Here is a 13,958-nt window from a genome sequence, read left to right as displayed (position 1 = left end):
TCAATGCTCTGTCCATCTACTACATGGTGACTTGAGGGGGCAGACTACTTATGCAGACACTTATTGTACGTTTTACGTTTCTAACTGAAATGTTTTCATGAAATGTTTTTTCACTTTGACAGGAAAGACTCTTTTTTTGTGGATTCTTGTCAAAATAGCCAAATTTAGTAACCATAATTAAATGTTGAAAAGCAATAAAAGGTGAAAACGTCCAAGCGGGGGGGGGGGGGGGGGGGGGGTACTTTTGATAGTCATTTTGTGTGGAAATAGTTGGGTCAATATAAAATTGAAGGACTTTTGAAGTACATGGGATATATCTTGCAAACATTTTTATTAAAAGTTAAAAAAAAATTTTTTTTGTATGTTCATTATGATCATGTCTATACAAATTCAGTAATTTTTTTTAAAAAAATGACTAGTTATCACTAAAATGTCAACTAAATAACGGTCCCAAATTAATAACAACCACCTTCTATTTAGCTAAACAATGATAAAATGAGTATTCAGAAATTGGTTTGATTGTGTTCATTTTATTAAGTTGAAATATCATGACATCACATTGTATATGCTTATCTTGGTAGGCATATGGAAAATAGACTGTATTTGTGTCTGAGAAATCACTTTCAACTAAGTTATCCATTACAATAAAACCTCTCAAGGAAGTGTGTTAATTCCAGATCACATGACCTGCTCCACATGATGTCATTTCCTCCTGAAGAAAAAAATGGCAAGACTCCAAGACTTTCTGAGTTATTTAATATAAAGTAATGGATTTATGGCATTTCAACAGGTTTACTACAATATCTTTATAAATAACTTTCAATTTTACTCAATTGTATAGATAATATTGTAGAAGAATCTTTCTCTTCAATGCCATGTGGTGTTTGGTTATAGGCAGCCATGTTGATTTTTGGCCTGAAAACAGCAAAAATGTCAACTATATTACAAAAAATCCCACAATTATATACTGACCCTTTTGGACATAGTGATAAATCAGTAGTTTTCCCCCTTTAGTGCTTTTATTGAGTCTTTCAGCTCATTATTTTGGTTTTGGCTTCACCACATTATAATATGTCTGTGTTGTGTGTACAGCTTGTATGTACAACCACCGGCAACAAAGAACAGTTTGTCCGACTCAGAGATTGTGGATGATGTGCGGTTGAAAATGTGTCGCTATTAAAGTGCACCAGTCATTTTTTTATTTCCTCTCGCTCTGCAGGAAGTTCGTCTGGAGCCTGTCGAAGAAGAGGTCTTGGAGAGCAAATCGGTTGGTTGATTGACTTTTATCTGCGACTCTCTTGTTGTGCCGCGGTGACCACTTTGTGTCACTCTGCTCTCACTCAGATGGGGAGGCCACGGTGATAATAAGCAGCCGGTTGTCACGGCAACAGTAGGGGTGAAAGTCGCCACAAGCGTTTTCCTCCTCTTCCCTACTTCTATCTTTATCCTTAATCTTTCTGTTTAAGGCTCAGTATTCAGTTATAAAGCAGCAGTAATGGAGCAGACATGGAGGGTGTGTGAGAGGTGGAGACACAGTTATTTTAATATTTAGTTATTTTAAGGATTTTTCAGTTTCAGAGTCTCACAGCAGGATACTTGCAGTAGTGACATTATCATGTGCTGGGTGCTTCCCATAAATAGAACACGATCTAACCATTAGAATAACTACCAGAGTATTACAAGTGTTATTATCATCACACATGGACAAAAGATTTGTTTTTTGGACAGCAGCAGCTACAGACATTGAAACAAGGGCTAAAAACAGGGACTTTGGTATTTTGCTAACCCTTATTTGCATTTTTTTAACCGAAAAACTGAGACACAATCTCTGGACATGCAAGGCTTTTACTAATTTGCTAAAAACGTGCACAAAATGAGACACTTAAAACCATCAATAATACATAAAACATTCATTTACACTGATTTAGATAAAAGTATATGACAGTGAAGTGCCAAATCATACAACATGTGCTACTGACACTTTCAAATTCACAAAATACACAGTTTTAATAATTCGACTGCAGATAACTTTGTAAATCCACAACTCATGTAATAAATATAACTGTAGCATCTAGTACCTAACACAGCAACCCTCCAACCTAACTGCATGTTTTTCCTTTTTCGACAGCTACATTTCCTTGTACAAACATTGTAAATATTGCAATTTTTTTTTTAATATTTCATTTAATTGTTTGGTTTATAAAATGCCTGAAAAATGTTAATCACAAATTCACAGAGCCCACAGTAATGAAATGAAATAGTGAAATAAACCGCTAGTCATAAAAAGGATTCTGTTTCCAGGGTGGAACAGAGAGATTTAAAACTCAGAGAAGCGGCACATCCCCAAGCAGGAACCAGAGCATGTCTGGAATATTCACTGCAACGAATGACTCGAACAATTAATCGGTTATTATAATGGCTGCTAATATTTGTTTTGCTAACCAGTCACAGGTGGTTGCGGGTTTACATATTTCACACTTGAACGCTTTAATCACAAATAGCGTTTTCCTTCAGGAATGACTACAATCACGGTCTGTACACGAGTAGCATCACAACACTGCAGCACCAATGAAACCGTGCATATAAATATTAGACATCACCGTCACGCCTCATCAATAATGTCATGTAGACGTCTGTGTGTCTGAATCAATCAATATGTAATTGGTTTAATGCGGCGTGTCACTGGGAATAAATGGGCTTCCCAACAAACCAGTAATGACCCACAACACTAGACTGATGTATGATGGTGTGTGTGTTTTCTCAAATTAGACACACAGAAACATGCACAGAATCATGTTACCATCACTTCAGAGGATATTATATTGACTTGCGTTCATTTCCTGGAGAATCGCCCTCATTAACACGCTGTACCTTGTAGCCAGCAGGCAGGACATTCACTTCCTGTTCCCATCATGCTCCTGCCTGTCAACACTTCATCTGCCAGGAAATGATTAGCAGCCTGTCTATTGGGATGATTATAGCAGGATTTTTTCCCGCTGTTCACACCTTTGAACAGGAACGTTTTCTCCTTTACAAGTAAAGGAGGGCACGATTAACATTAATTTTTGTCTTAAGGGTCGAATTCCGACCGCTGAGCTTATAGTTAGGCAAATTGCTTCACAAATTGATGCCAAGGTACGCAAAAATAGAACATATAAAAGATGTATAGTCATTTACCTTAGATTTTTTTGGTGAGCACACTAAGCTAGAAGCCCATTTCACACAGATTCTCCCGTAAAGCTGCAAAAAAGAGCCCTTTGTTTTTGTTCAGATTAAACCACAGTTGCAACCTTTAACACAACACCATTGGTGTTTAGTGTGGTGTGCTCCAATAGCAAGCTGTTTTAACATTTGGGTCAATATATAATTGAGGGACTTTTGATGTCCATGGGCTATATCTTGCATACATTTTTATTAAAAGTGAAAATAAATGTTTTTTTATGTTTATGATCACATCTTTACAAATTCCATAATTATGGAAACTATTATTTATTAATAAAAAATGACTGGATATCACTAAGATGTCAATTAAATAACCATCCCAATTTAATAACAACCACCTTTTAATTAGCTAAACAAAATTGAAATGAGCTTATTCAGAAAAGTGTTTTGATTGTGTTCTTTTTATTAAGTTGAGATAATCATGACAGATATTTCTGTTTTGGCAAAATAACATTTTTTTTTTTTTTTTTTGCGGAAAACAACAAACTGTATCTACCTGAGAAGTCACTTTCCACGAAGTTCCCCATTACAAAAACACCTCTCCAAGAAGTGTGTTAATTCCAGATCACATGACCTGCTTCACATGATGTCATTTCCTCCTGAAGAAAAGACTGACAAGACTCCAAGGCTTTCTGACTTATTTAATATAAAGTAGTGTGTGAGTCAAGTGTGGATTTATGGCATGTCAACAGGTTTACTACAATATCTTTAGATATAACTTCAAATTTAGCTCAATTGTATAAAATATTTAGAAGAATCTTTGTGTAAAAATGCCATGTGGTGTTTGGTTATAGGCAGCCATGTTGATTTTAGGCCTGAAAACAGTAAAAATGTCAACTATGATATAAAAAGTCCCACAATTATACACTGACCCATTTGTTACGTTTCAACCCCCTTTTGTTTCAGACACACTAAATGAACCAAGGTTGTCTGTGGGTGAAAAAAACTGCACAAACAGAAAATGGGGTTCTGTGGTCTAAAGGAGGATATTGTTTGGTTAAATGCCACTATCTCCCACTAAACCTACCAAGGTGTTAGACCAAACAAAAATTAAAAGCCCTTAAAAGAAAAGCATTCCCCAAAACAAAATGCAGGGAAGTGCTGGGTTCTGTTCTGTGCACCGACACAACACAAAGACACTTAGATTTTTCAAAAGAAGGCTGACTGATGGTGTCGAACCTTCCAGGTCACCTACCTACAGCCATCTGAGCAATTGGGAGATCCCTCCTTATATCCCCGCCCAGCTGATTGTCAACAGCACACAGCTGAGCTCAATCACACACGGTGCAGCAGACTGAGCCTGATCTGAGAGCCAGGCTGTGAACTTTCCAAGTCCATAACTCATTTAATAGCCAAGTCTGACTATTTGGAAATAAAATTAAAAATCTGATTTTAAATAGTCGTACTTCCACTGTGACGATTAAGAACTTTTATTCCAGATATCTGTGTGGTCATTCTGACAAAGTAAAATAACAGTTAAAGATGTTAGTAATTCAGCTTTGACTAGTCTAAAAAATAATTGCACACATCTCAAATGACATGGTTCATATGAGGATTTCCATTGAAATTTAGATGGTGCAGTTACAGTTGCAGTGGGTTTGCATGTTTTAAAATCAAGCCCCCGCCTCTTGCTTGCCGTAGTTTCTGTCATAATTAGACATCTGTCATGTCAGTTCACCCAGTCAAAGCCCTAATTCAAGATTTCTGTCATTACTTTAAAATTTGGCAGAACTCCTCTTGAAGATATCAAGAGTTCAATGTAAGATAGCATAGAGATAAAAAAGAGAATGTAGATATTTTTGAATTGATAGGAATTAAAATACTTTGGATTACAATTCAAACTGTAGATATCTAAGGTCATCACACAGTACACCACAGTGTTCACAATCTCACCACACTCTGAAACCACACAACAGACATAATAAATTGATGATAAAATAAAATTGATTAAAACAGTAAAATCATCATTGAGAGACAAAATGAGTAGGATGACAAAATAAAATGTAAAAAAAATGCAATTGTTTAAAATAAAAATCACATGGTGATGTTTAAAAAGACAGATCAGACACTGTAATAAAAGTCACTCATGATGAAATTTCTTCTCATCACATTGTGGAAATCTTCAAATTTATGGTAAAATATCTGTAGTGAGAAACCCCATATACATAAATAGTGAAAATGATGTGAATATAGATATCTGAAATGGATCAGAAGAAAGCCATTTTGCTGATCTGAAATGTTCTTTTTGTCTGTTACAAACTGAATTATTGTTATTATATCTAACACATATCCAGACCAGCTATTAAATATTAACACAGACATCAATTTGCTGTGTGAACACCTTTGCTGCCGGCATAAAGGTGCCACTGCAGTGCCCCTCCTGCATTCAACAGCGAGGCAAAATCAGGTCACAGCAGTCCTGCCTTGAAAAGTGTGTGTGAAGCAGCTAATGTGGAACCCCGCCAGGAGGTTTCTGAACACCCCACCAGCTACCACCGACTCTCTACACACCAGAAGCCAGTTCTGACCTTCTGACTTTGTGTGCCTTCACATGTGCGTTTTGTCTCCACAGCACATCCTAATAGTCCAGAGGCAGCTGTCGGTGCTGGAGGAGGAGCTGGAGGAGTTTCGCTTGGCTCTCAGACAGTACATGGACTGTGCCTGTGCTCAGACTGGATGTCTACAGTCAGTTCACTTTCTCTTTGTTTGCTTTTTTTATCTGCTTGTGCTATTTTTTCCTCATTTCTTGCTTAAGGATTTCATCAAAAACTGTGAAAGAACAAAAGAGAAAGTGACAAACGGTCTAAAAAAAAAAAAAGCAGAACTGAACACAGCTGCACAGATCTGTTTGTTCTGGAGGAGAGATGTGTCCTTCATTGATCTTCTTGAGGTTTTTTCTTTAGTTGAAGATACTTATCAGGACCAAAGGTGAACAGATGAGGTCTTATGCTGGGCTACACACTTGACAAACAGGACTGTAAGATTAATATTATGAAAATAGTTCACCTGTTTTTTCTGGTATTATTGGAAGTGAAACATGTTCGAGTATGTTGCTAATGTTATCAGGAAGTTATACAGTTTTTCATACATATAAATCATAAGATACATGTGTCACATTCACAGTGAAATTTCTGATGTCCACATTTTCGGGAAATTTTTGAATATTTTTTGGTGGAAAAAAGAAATTTTAAAAATGTTCGCTGGATTTTGGTTGATTTTTTTTCTGAATGTTCTTCAAGAAAATATTAGAAGTTTTACATATATATATATATATATATATATATATGTGTGTGTGTGTGTGTGTGTGTGTGTGTGTGTGTGTGTGTGTGTGTGTGTGTGTGTGTCAGGGTAGAGACTGCGATTTGGTAGAGTTGGAGTTTCTACCAGTAGAGATTGCGATCACAGTCTCACTGGGATCGCAATCTCTACCAGTAGAAACTCCAATCCTACCAGTAGAGATTTGTCAGGGCTAAGGTTAGACTTTTAAGGTTAGGGTCAGGGGTCAGGGCAGGGGTCAGATTTAAAGGTCAGGGTTAGTTAAGGTTAGGGTCAGGGGTCAGATTTAAAGTTCCATCTCTGCTGGTAGGATTGGAGTTTCTACTGGTAGAGATTACAATCGCAAACTTTACTGGTAGAAACTCCAATTCTACTGGTAGAGGTTGCGATCGCAATCTCTACTGGTAGAGACTCCAACTCTACCAAATCGCAGTCTTTACCCTGACATATATATATATATATATATATATATATATATATATATATATATATATATATATATAAAAATCACTTTAGATATTTGTAGGATTTTTTGAAGATTTTTAATAATTTTTTGAAAATATTTACAAGAATTTTCTTGCCGAATTTGGGGGATTTTTTTTTCCAATAAAAAATTTTTTGTGAAACTTTTAAGGAATTATTGGATTATTCTTATTGAAGGTTTTGCAATTTTTTCCTTTTTTTCAGACAAGGAAACAATATTTTTTGGTGCCCGTAAGTGAAGACAACAGGAGGGTTAATGTGCCACTGTGATGATCACAGTGTGGATATTTGTAGTTTCTTTTCAAGAGTTTTTATTATTTAGCAGAGGAGGAGGCAAATTCCTACTCAGTCCTGAATAAGAAACGTGTCACCAAATAATCTCAGCTCAGGACCCACTGATTGTTTTTTTTTGTTTTTTTCCTGAGCTGTCACAGGCTCTGTGAGAAAAATGAATATATGTAACATATCATTTCTGCCAGCAGAGAGTGGAGCTGTCATGTCTTTCACTGTAGCAAGGTCCACACTTCTAATCACACCTCCACACAGAGCCATGAAGGAACACAGTGAGATGCAGCTGAGAGGCTATTTGAGTTTAAAATGAATGAATTTCAGATAATAATGGCCACTTGTCAAATATATGTTCAGATCGTGGGTTTGTAGAAAATAATTCAGTCTTGGAAACATGACATCAGTTTGTGCTCTTTTATAGTAAATGGAATCAAAATAAACTATCCTCTATGTGGCTGCTACAGTAGTTTAAAGCAATGTTTTTCTTCTCAATGTGAATTCAGACCCAAGAACCAAAAAGGGTTTTCATCTCACTGGGAAATTGTCATGAGCTTGGGAATAAAACTGAATGAACCTTTGAACCCCTAAATCTGCCAGTGTGTTTGAAAGGCATGTTATTTTTTCCCCACTTTCTGTGAAAACAGAAAAAGATTTTCAATTTTCCCACAGTCCCTGAACTGATCATATGAGACGTTTGGTTCCTTCGGGAAAGAAAACCTCTATCAAGCTTCATTTAAACATTTACCAAAACTGAAGAATTAGCATTAAACTGATCCAGAAAATTAGCATTACTGACTCGGATGCGACCAACAGTCATGCACCAAAAATTCACGGACCTTTTGGAGTCTGAACTGGTGTGAACTGCAGGCTGTGTTTCTCCAGAGCAGATAGTAGTTAAATATGGAAACAACTTAAAAATAAAAGTAGCAAAATATTTGTTAAATACTCTATAAAGAGCCACGATTTTTTACAGTATTTCATACAGTGCATCTGTTGGTATCTTGAAGTGTTTACATACTGATTCTATGTTTTTTTTTTTCAACTTTTTTTCTTTTTTATGAATTATGGCACGTTTGTGTGGTTTCCAAAGAGGTGCAGGACTTTATATTGCAGTGAAAATTGATCCTACAGTGAGTAAAAATATGACAAGAGCCAAAAAACGCTCAGAAACTGCTTGGGGTTCAAAAACTGGACCTCGGTGTTGTGCCTGTCAAGACTGGAGACTCGCTCTGGCTTTGGTGTTGCATTCAAGCACCCCAGTTTGTGTCAGTGGATGAAAGAACATTTACATTTTCATTTTCTCCAGCCAAAGACTATAAATGTCTCCACTGAGCGCCGTCACCCTGTCGCTCTGTGGTTAAATTCAACTTTAACAGAACAAAGTGAATCACTCTCGTATCAAGTGTCGCTTTGGTCTCAGACTATTCAGCGGCCTGAAGGGCAGTGTGACATTTATATGCTTTGTCATGAGCGTTTCTCTGAATACACTGTCATGTTTCCTTCAGTTAAGTCTGAATTAAATAATTTCAAATCTCAGTAAACCCTCCAACTAAACACTGCTGCGTGTTGTCTCAATCTGAAGGTTCTTGACTGATCTATAATTCCTGTTTGAAAACAGTGGAGTCATGGAGGCTGTGTTTGGGGGGGACATGATGCAGCTCACTAATTAGTAATTGCATGACTTGTGCTCTCTCTTGTTTTGCATTTGGCAGCATCGCAGTTCAGCGGCTGGCAAATGAATCACGCTTCATTCTCTATGAATTCTGGGAGCACAACAATGTGTGGAAGAAGTAAGTATCCGCCTGCCCCCCATACGCATCGTGATTAATGCGCCGTGTGTGCGCATCAATCACAAATTATGTTTGGTGTTCAGAGACAGAGTGCTCATGTTATAGAGTTCATAAGAAAAACTGAAACTGAGCGGGAACAAATACCAGAGGAGTCAATGGTGAAACTCAAATATTCCAGTCACTGTTGCTTGTTTGTATTTTTAGATTTCATAACTTAAATTCATGACTTTGACACCCATGGTTGTATCGCATCATGTGTGTTTTGCTCTTTAACAGTGTTTGTTTGATTTTTTAAGTTTGGTATACTCTTAGAAAAATCATTGAAATGGTTCTTCAGAAGCAACATCACCATGACTTCTTCATTTGGTCAACAGAACATAAATCTCAATCTCAAATGTCAAGGTGGCCAACACCACAATCCAAATATTACATGTATTATAATGGAAGACCCATAAATGTGACACATTTTTTACATTTCCAATTTATATATAGAAGTTATTAAAATCTTGTGTTCCAAATTCTGGTAATTAAATATGTAAAAATCGCACAAAAAAACTTTGAAATAACATTTTAATGCTCAAAAAAAGAGTGATTAACTTAAAAAAGAGAGTACATGCTTCCAAATACATTTGATGTAACAGAAAAAGATAATTCACTGTAGTTTTCTACTTGTGACTCAAAAAGGTAGAGGAAAAGAGTAGCGTTCATTTTAAGCTCAAACATTTTTTTAAAGTCTAGGCAGCACTTTGTGATTTTACACTGATGGAGAATGTGCTTCAACTAAAGAGAGATTTAATCAGAAACGTAAAAATTGCTCCGAAGGTCAGTCAAATTGAAGAGAGTTTCTGGTATTTTAGGTTTTTTTCCCCCATTTTTTAATGCTTTATGTGTGTGTATGGGGATGAATTATGTCTGTGTTTTGGGCTGTTTATTATGTTTGCAAATGTAAGTATGGTGAAATAAATTGAATTAAGGAATATTTTATTGTTTCAAGGATTGTAGTTTGCTTACAGTTAACAGTTAAGTGTTTTACAAAACCGTCTTTGCACATCTCGTCCATGAATCTTCTCTTCAGTCACCTACAGACCAACTACAGTAAAACCTTCCAGAGGGGGAACGTGGACTTTCTGGAGACCCCTGAGAACATCACCACCATGCTGGTTCCCGGTAAGGTCACACACAGCTCTGATTCTCACACGGCATCCAACATCTGCAGTTAGAGTCAGACTGATGTTGCTCCTCGGCTTCAGGTGCCCTTTGGCGAGGCCTCATCAATGGCGACAGCATGCCGTGCAAACAAACAATGCACCTTTTTAACATTCAAATCAGGACGCTGCAGTCTTCTGAGATACTGAGACATCATGCTGAGAGATCTTTGATTTGAGTATTTTACCCTGCAAATGGGAAAAAGCATCAATATAACACTGGAATACGTTCACCAGCTTCGTGTTTTGGTTGGTTTTTAGGATAAATATCGTATGCAGCTTTGAGAGCAATCACATGAAAACTGTCAGAGAATCATGTCTTGCATTTTTGAGGCATCAAAATCAACATTGTAGATTTTCTTTGTCTGGTTTTGTCACTAGATATGAAACATGTGTTCTTGCACTGTGTTAATTCTCTAGTAGAAGTTTCATTCCCTGCATCACTTCTGGCTCAGAGCAGAAGGCAGCACTGAATAAATTTGTCACATGAACCCACAAATCTATGTACAGCGTTTAGAAACATGAGCTCGGTGCTTCTGTGAATCTTCTGTGTCTTTTCTTTTTGCAGCCTCGTGGTGGGTCCTGAACAACAACTGAAAGTGGACCCTCCATCGATCGACACCGGTGGGTGCAAAGAGCAGTCGCTTGTCAACACATCAGGACGTCCACAGCAGCAGCACTCACACACACACGCACGCACAAATACAGACACACACACACACAAACACACGCATCAACTTGACACAACTTGTGAAGTCATGGTGATTAGTATTGATTTTAAGACCTCCATGTTCCTTCATAGTTAGCTGGTAGCTGAAATAGCCCCACGCGTGTTTGTTCACACTCCTCGACGACGCTCTGGCATCCTGAAAGCAATGACTTCATCAGACGGTGGCCCATCTGATGATCTGACATCATCACTGTGTTTGATGTGACATCATCTGCAGCCCGGGGTGGGGGGGTGGGGGTTCCATGAGAGCGTGTGTGTGTGCGCGCTTATGTAACTATGTTTGTGAGGATCAGTGTTTGGCTTCACTTTCTGGCTTTAGGTTCACATCAGGGTTTGGGCGTTTACATATCATGGTTTAGGGGAAATCTGTTATGTCAATTACTGCCCTCACAAAAATAGCCATACAAATGTATGCGTGCGTGAAAAAGAGGGGTCGAGGCACAGAGAGAGATGTATAATTGTTTCAATTGTAGCAGCTCTGGGGAGCTCATTAAACCATAATTCAGTTGTTTCTGTATTTAATGTGTCAGATAAATAAAGATGATATTGTTGCGTACGTTGTGCACATCTTTCTTTGAGTCTTTATGTGGAAATTGTCTCCACATTTTGATCTTTGATTTATGGTTTGTGCATCTGTCTGCCAGCAGGATACTGCAAAAGTGACATGTTTTATAGTGATGTAAATTTAACACAGCAGTATCAGGGATGACTCTATAGTTAGTTAATGAGATAATGATTTACCTAAATAATATGAAGGGAAAATAATGCCAAGATATATAGTACACTGAGTGTCTGTTCTTAAAGCCATAGAAAAAAAGTTATTTTTTGTACAGTTTATCCTTGAAGCCTGATAAACTGTCTAAAGCACTCCTGTGTGACTTGCACATGCAATAAATACTGTATATGTTTGCAAATTGTGCCTCCATGTGGACACAAAGCAGCACTGCTGTTAAAAGATACAATAACTGGAAATTACTTTTTAACTAGCAGGAGACGTGAATGTTAATTATCCATCACATTTCATCAGAAAATCTGAATGACAACAACTGGATGAAAAAAATGGATTAATTAAAATGGTTTAAGATAATATCTGATCATGTGGTGTGAAATATTTCCTCACATATTTTATTAAAGTTTGTGGTTTACATGCTTTGCTTTAGAGTTTGAGAAAACTAATTTTATTAAAACACGATGATCAAGTTGAAGAAATAAAGACAATAAATGATGAAAGGAGCTCAATCAGTTTTTAAATCTTTTAACCCTTCTGTTGTCTTTACATAAAGATAAAAAAATGACCCACATCCACTGAGTCTCTAAAATAGAGCAATTTAACTGAATTTTCAACCCAAAATCTATACTACATGAAGAAATAGCTTGTCATGCATCACAGACAATGTGAATGTCTGCTTTTTTGTTCGTCAGAGGGCAGAACGACTGCATTTAATCAGTGGGCACAACTTATTTTTTTCTGACATTTTACATGTTATAACTGTTTTCTTCACTAAAGTTGAGGCTTATTATCACTATTATTGTTGCCAAAGGTGCTGTCTAGGTGTGATATGTTTCTGCAAGTTAATGATGTGAAGGACAGGGAAAGTAACAAAAAATCTGCACCTTTGCAAAAAAGCAAAAATAAGGCCTTTGGGGTCTAAAAGTTGGAGTGGAGCTATGACTCTCCACAGCCATCCACTAATTTTGCTAGAAGAAAGCAAACTAAAGTAAAGAGGCCTCAAACAAAGGTAGAATCATTTGATCGGGGGAAATATTAAGTGCAACCATTTCCTTGGAGATAAACCCTCTCCATCAAAACACATAACCACACTCACACAAACCAAGAGAAACCAACTGAAGGTGTTGGCTCTTTTGTGTCACACACCAAACTGAGGGAGAAAACCTCCTTTTATAGACTACCCAGGCTGATGAGCACCAGCTGGGTGCAATGAGGACAGGTGAGCTGAGTGAGAGTCTTGTTAGGAGTGCGAGAGGTTACAGACTACCTCCATACGTAACAAGGTGTAAAAATTATTTATTTTGCATGAGATAGTACTTCTACATACTAATAAGATACCAGAAAGGTGCAGAAAGAACCTTTAAATGCATTTTTTTGAAGGGAAACAACAGTACATGTGAAAGTTTAAGATTTTCTGAGATCTATCAGTGGCACACAGAATATCAATTTTTCAGTGTGTTTGTCTTTGTGGTTTTAGAGTTGTGTGTGATATGAATGTGTTTAGTCCACTGTGATTGTGATTTTAAAAATGACCCTAAGACAATCGTTGCACCCTGGTAGTGTTCAGCTTTGATGAAAATATTAAAGACATCGTTTCACTTTTTCCTGTTGCTGGGGTCACTTTAGGAAAAGGCATCAAAATTCAAGTTGAAAAAGGGTAATTCAGGGTTTTTTCTCTGCTATTACACATAGTGACTGGGTCATTTTTGACCCTAAGACAACACAAAGTTAAGTTGAGGCCATAATATTTCTTTGTCTGCAAGTTTGTAACAAAAATAGAAAAAAATAAATCTTAGCTTGAGACACACGAAGGGCAGCAGTGTCTCCTATTTGTCTCTTCAGGCTGGTATAAAAACACAGCGAGGTGTGAACACAGTGGAAGGAAAAGTCCTTCACATGCACAGTCCTGTCCCATCAACATTCATGAACACATCGAGGTCACGGCGACACTCAGGAGGTTCACATCACGGTGATTTACAAGGATCTACTGAAGCCAAAGGCAACATCCGAGTTCACCTGAAGAGTCAAGGATGGTAGTGTCTAAATGGTAAATAATGGTGCTGATGTGACATTCACCTTCATCTACTGTGTGTATATACAGCATGAATACACTTCAGATAGATAGAGCCTGCTGTAATAATCCTATATGTTCGTTTTTTACTAGATATAAGCGATATATTTCAAGATTTTAACTGGCCTGTTTAAATGCATGCTACTATCTTCTACTCAAAGGA

The 13,958-nt window shown here is 37.2% G+C and overlaps 1 protein-coding gene across 1 annotated transcript in view; it reads left to right on the top strand.

The window, feature by feature from the left end:
• necab1 (N-terminal EF-hand calcium binding protein 1) overlaps positions 1 to 11,550 on the top strand; it is a 45,211-nt gene extending 33,661 nt beyond the window's left edge. The window contains exons 9-13 of the mRNA XM_022202303.2: positions 1,220 to 1,267; positions 5,795 to 5,907; positions 8,982 to 9,059; positions 10,135 to 10,226; positions 10,833 to 11,550. Coding sequence (XP_022057995.1) covers positions 1,220 to 1,267; positions 5,795 to 5,907; positions 8,982 to 9,059; positions 10,135 to 10,226; positions 10,833 to 10,861 — 360 coding nt within the window. The 3' untranslated portion in view covers positions 10,862 to 11,550. The remainder of the gene's footprint in view (positions 1 to 1,219; positions 1,268 to 5,794; positions 5,908 to 8,981; positions 9,060 to 10,134; positions 10,227 to 10,832) is intronic.
• Positions 11,551 to 13,958: the final 2,408 nt, after the last annotated feature.

Source organism: Acanthochromis polyacanthus, chromosome 11 (genome assembly GCF_021347895.1).
Source record: "Acanthochromis polyacanthus isolate Apoly-LR-REF ecotype Palm Island chromosome 11, KAUST_Apoly_ChrSc, whole genome shotgun sequence".
NCBI lineage: Eukaryota > Metazoa > Chordata > Actinopteri > Pomacentridae > Acanthochromis > Acanthochromis polyacanthus.
This window is presented reverse-complemented; position numbering and strand designations above follow the sequence as displayed.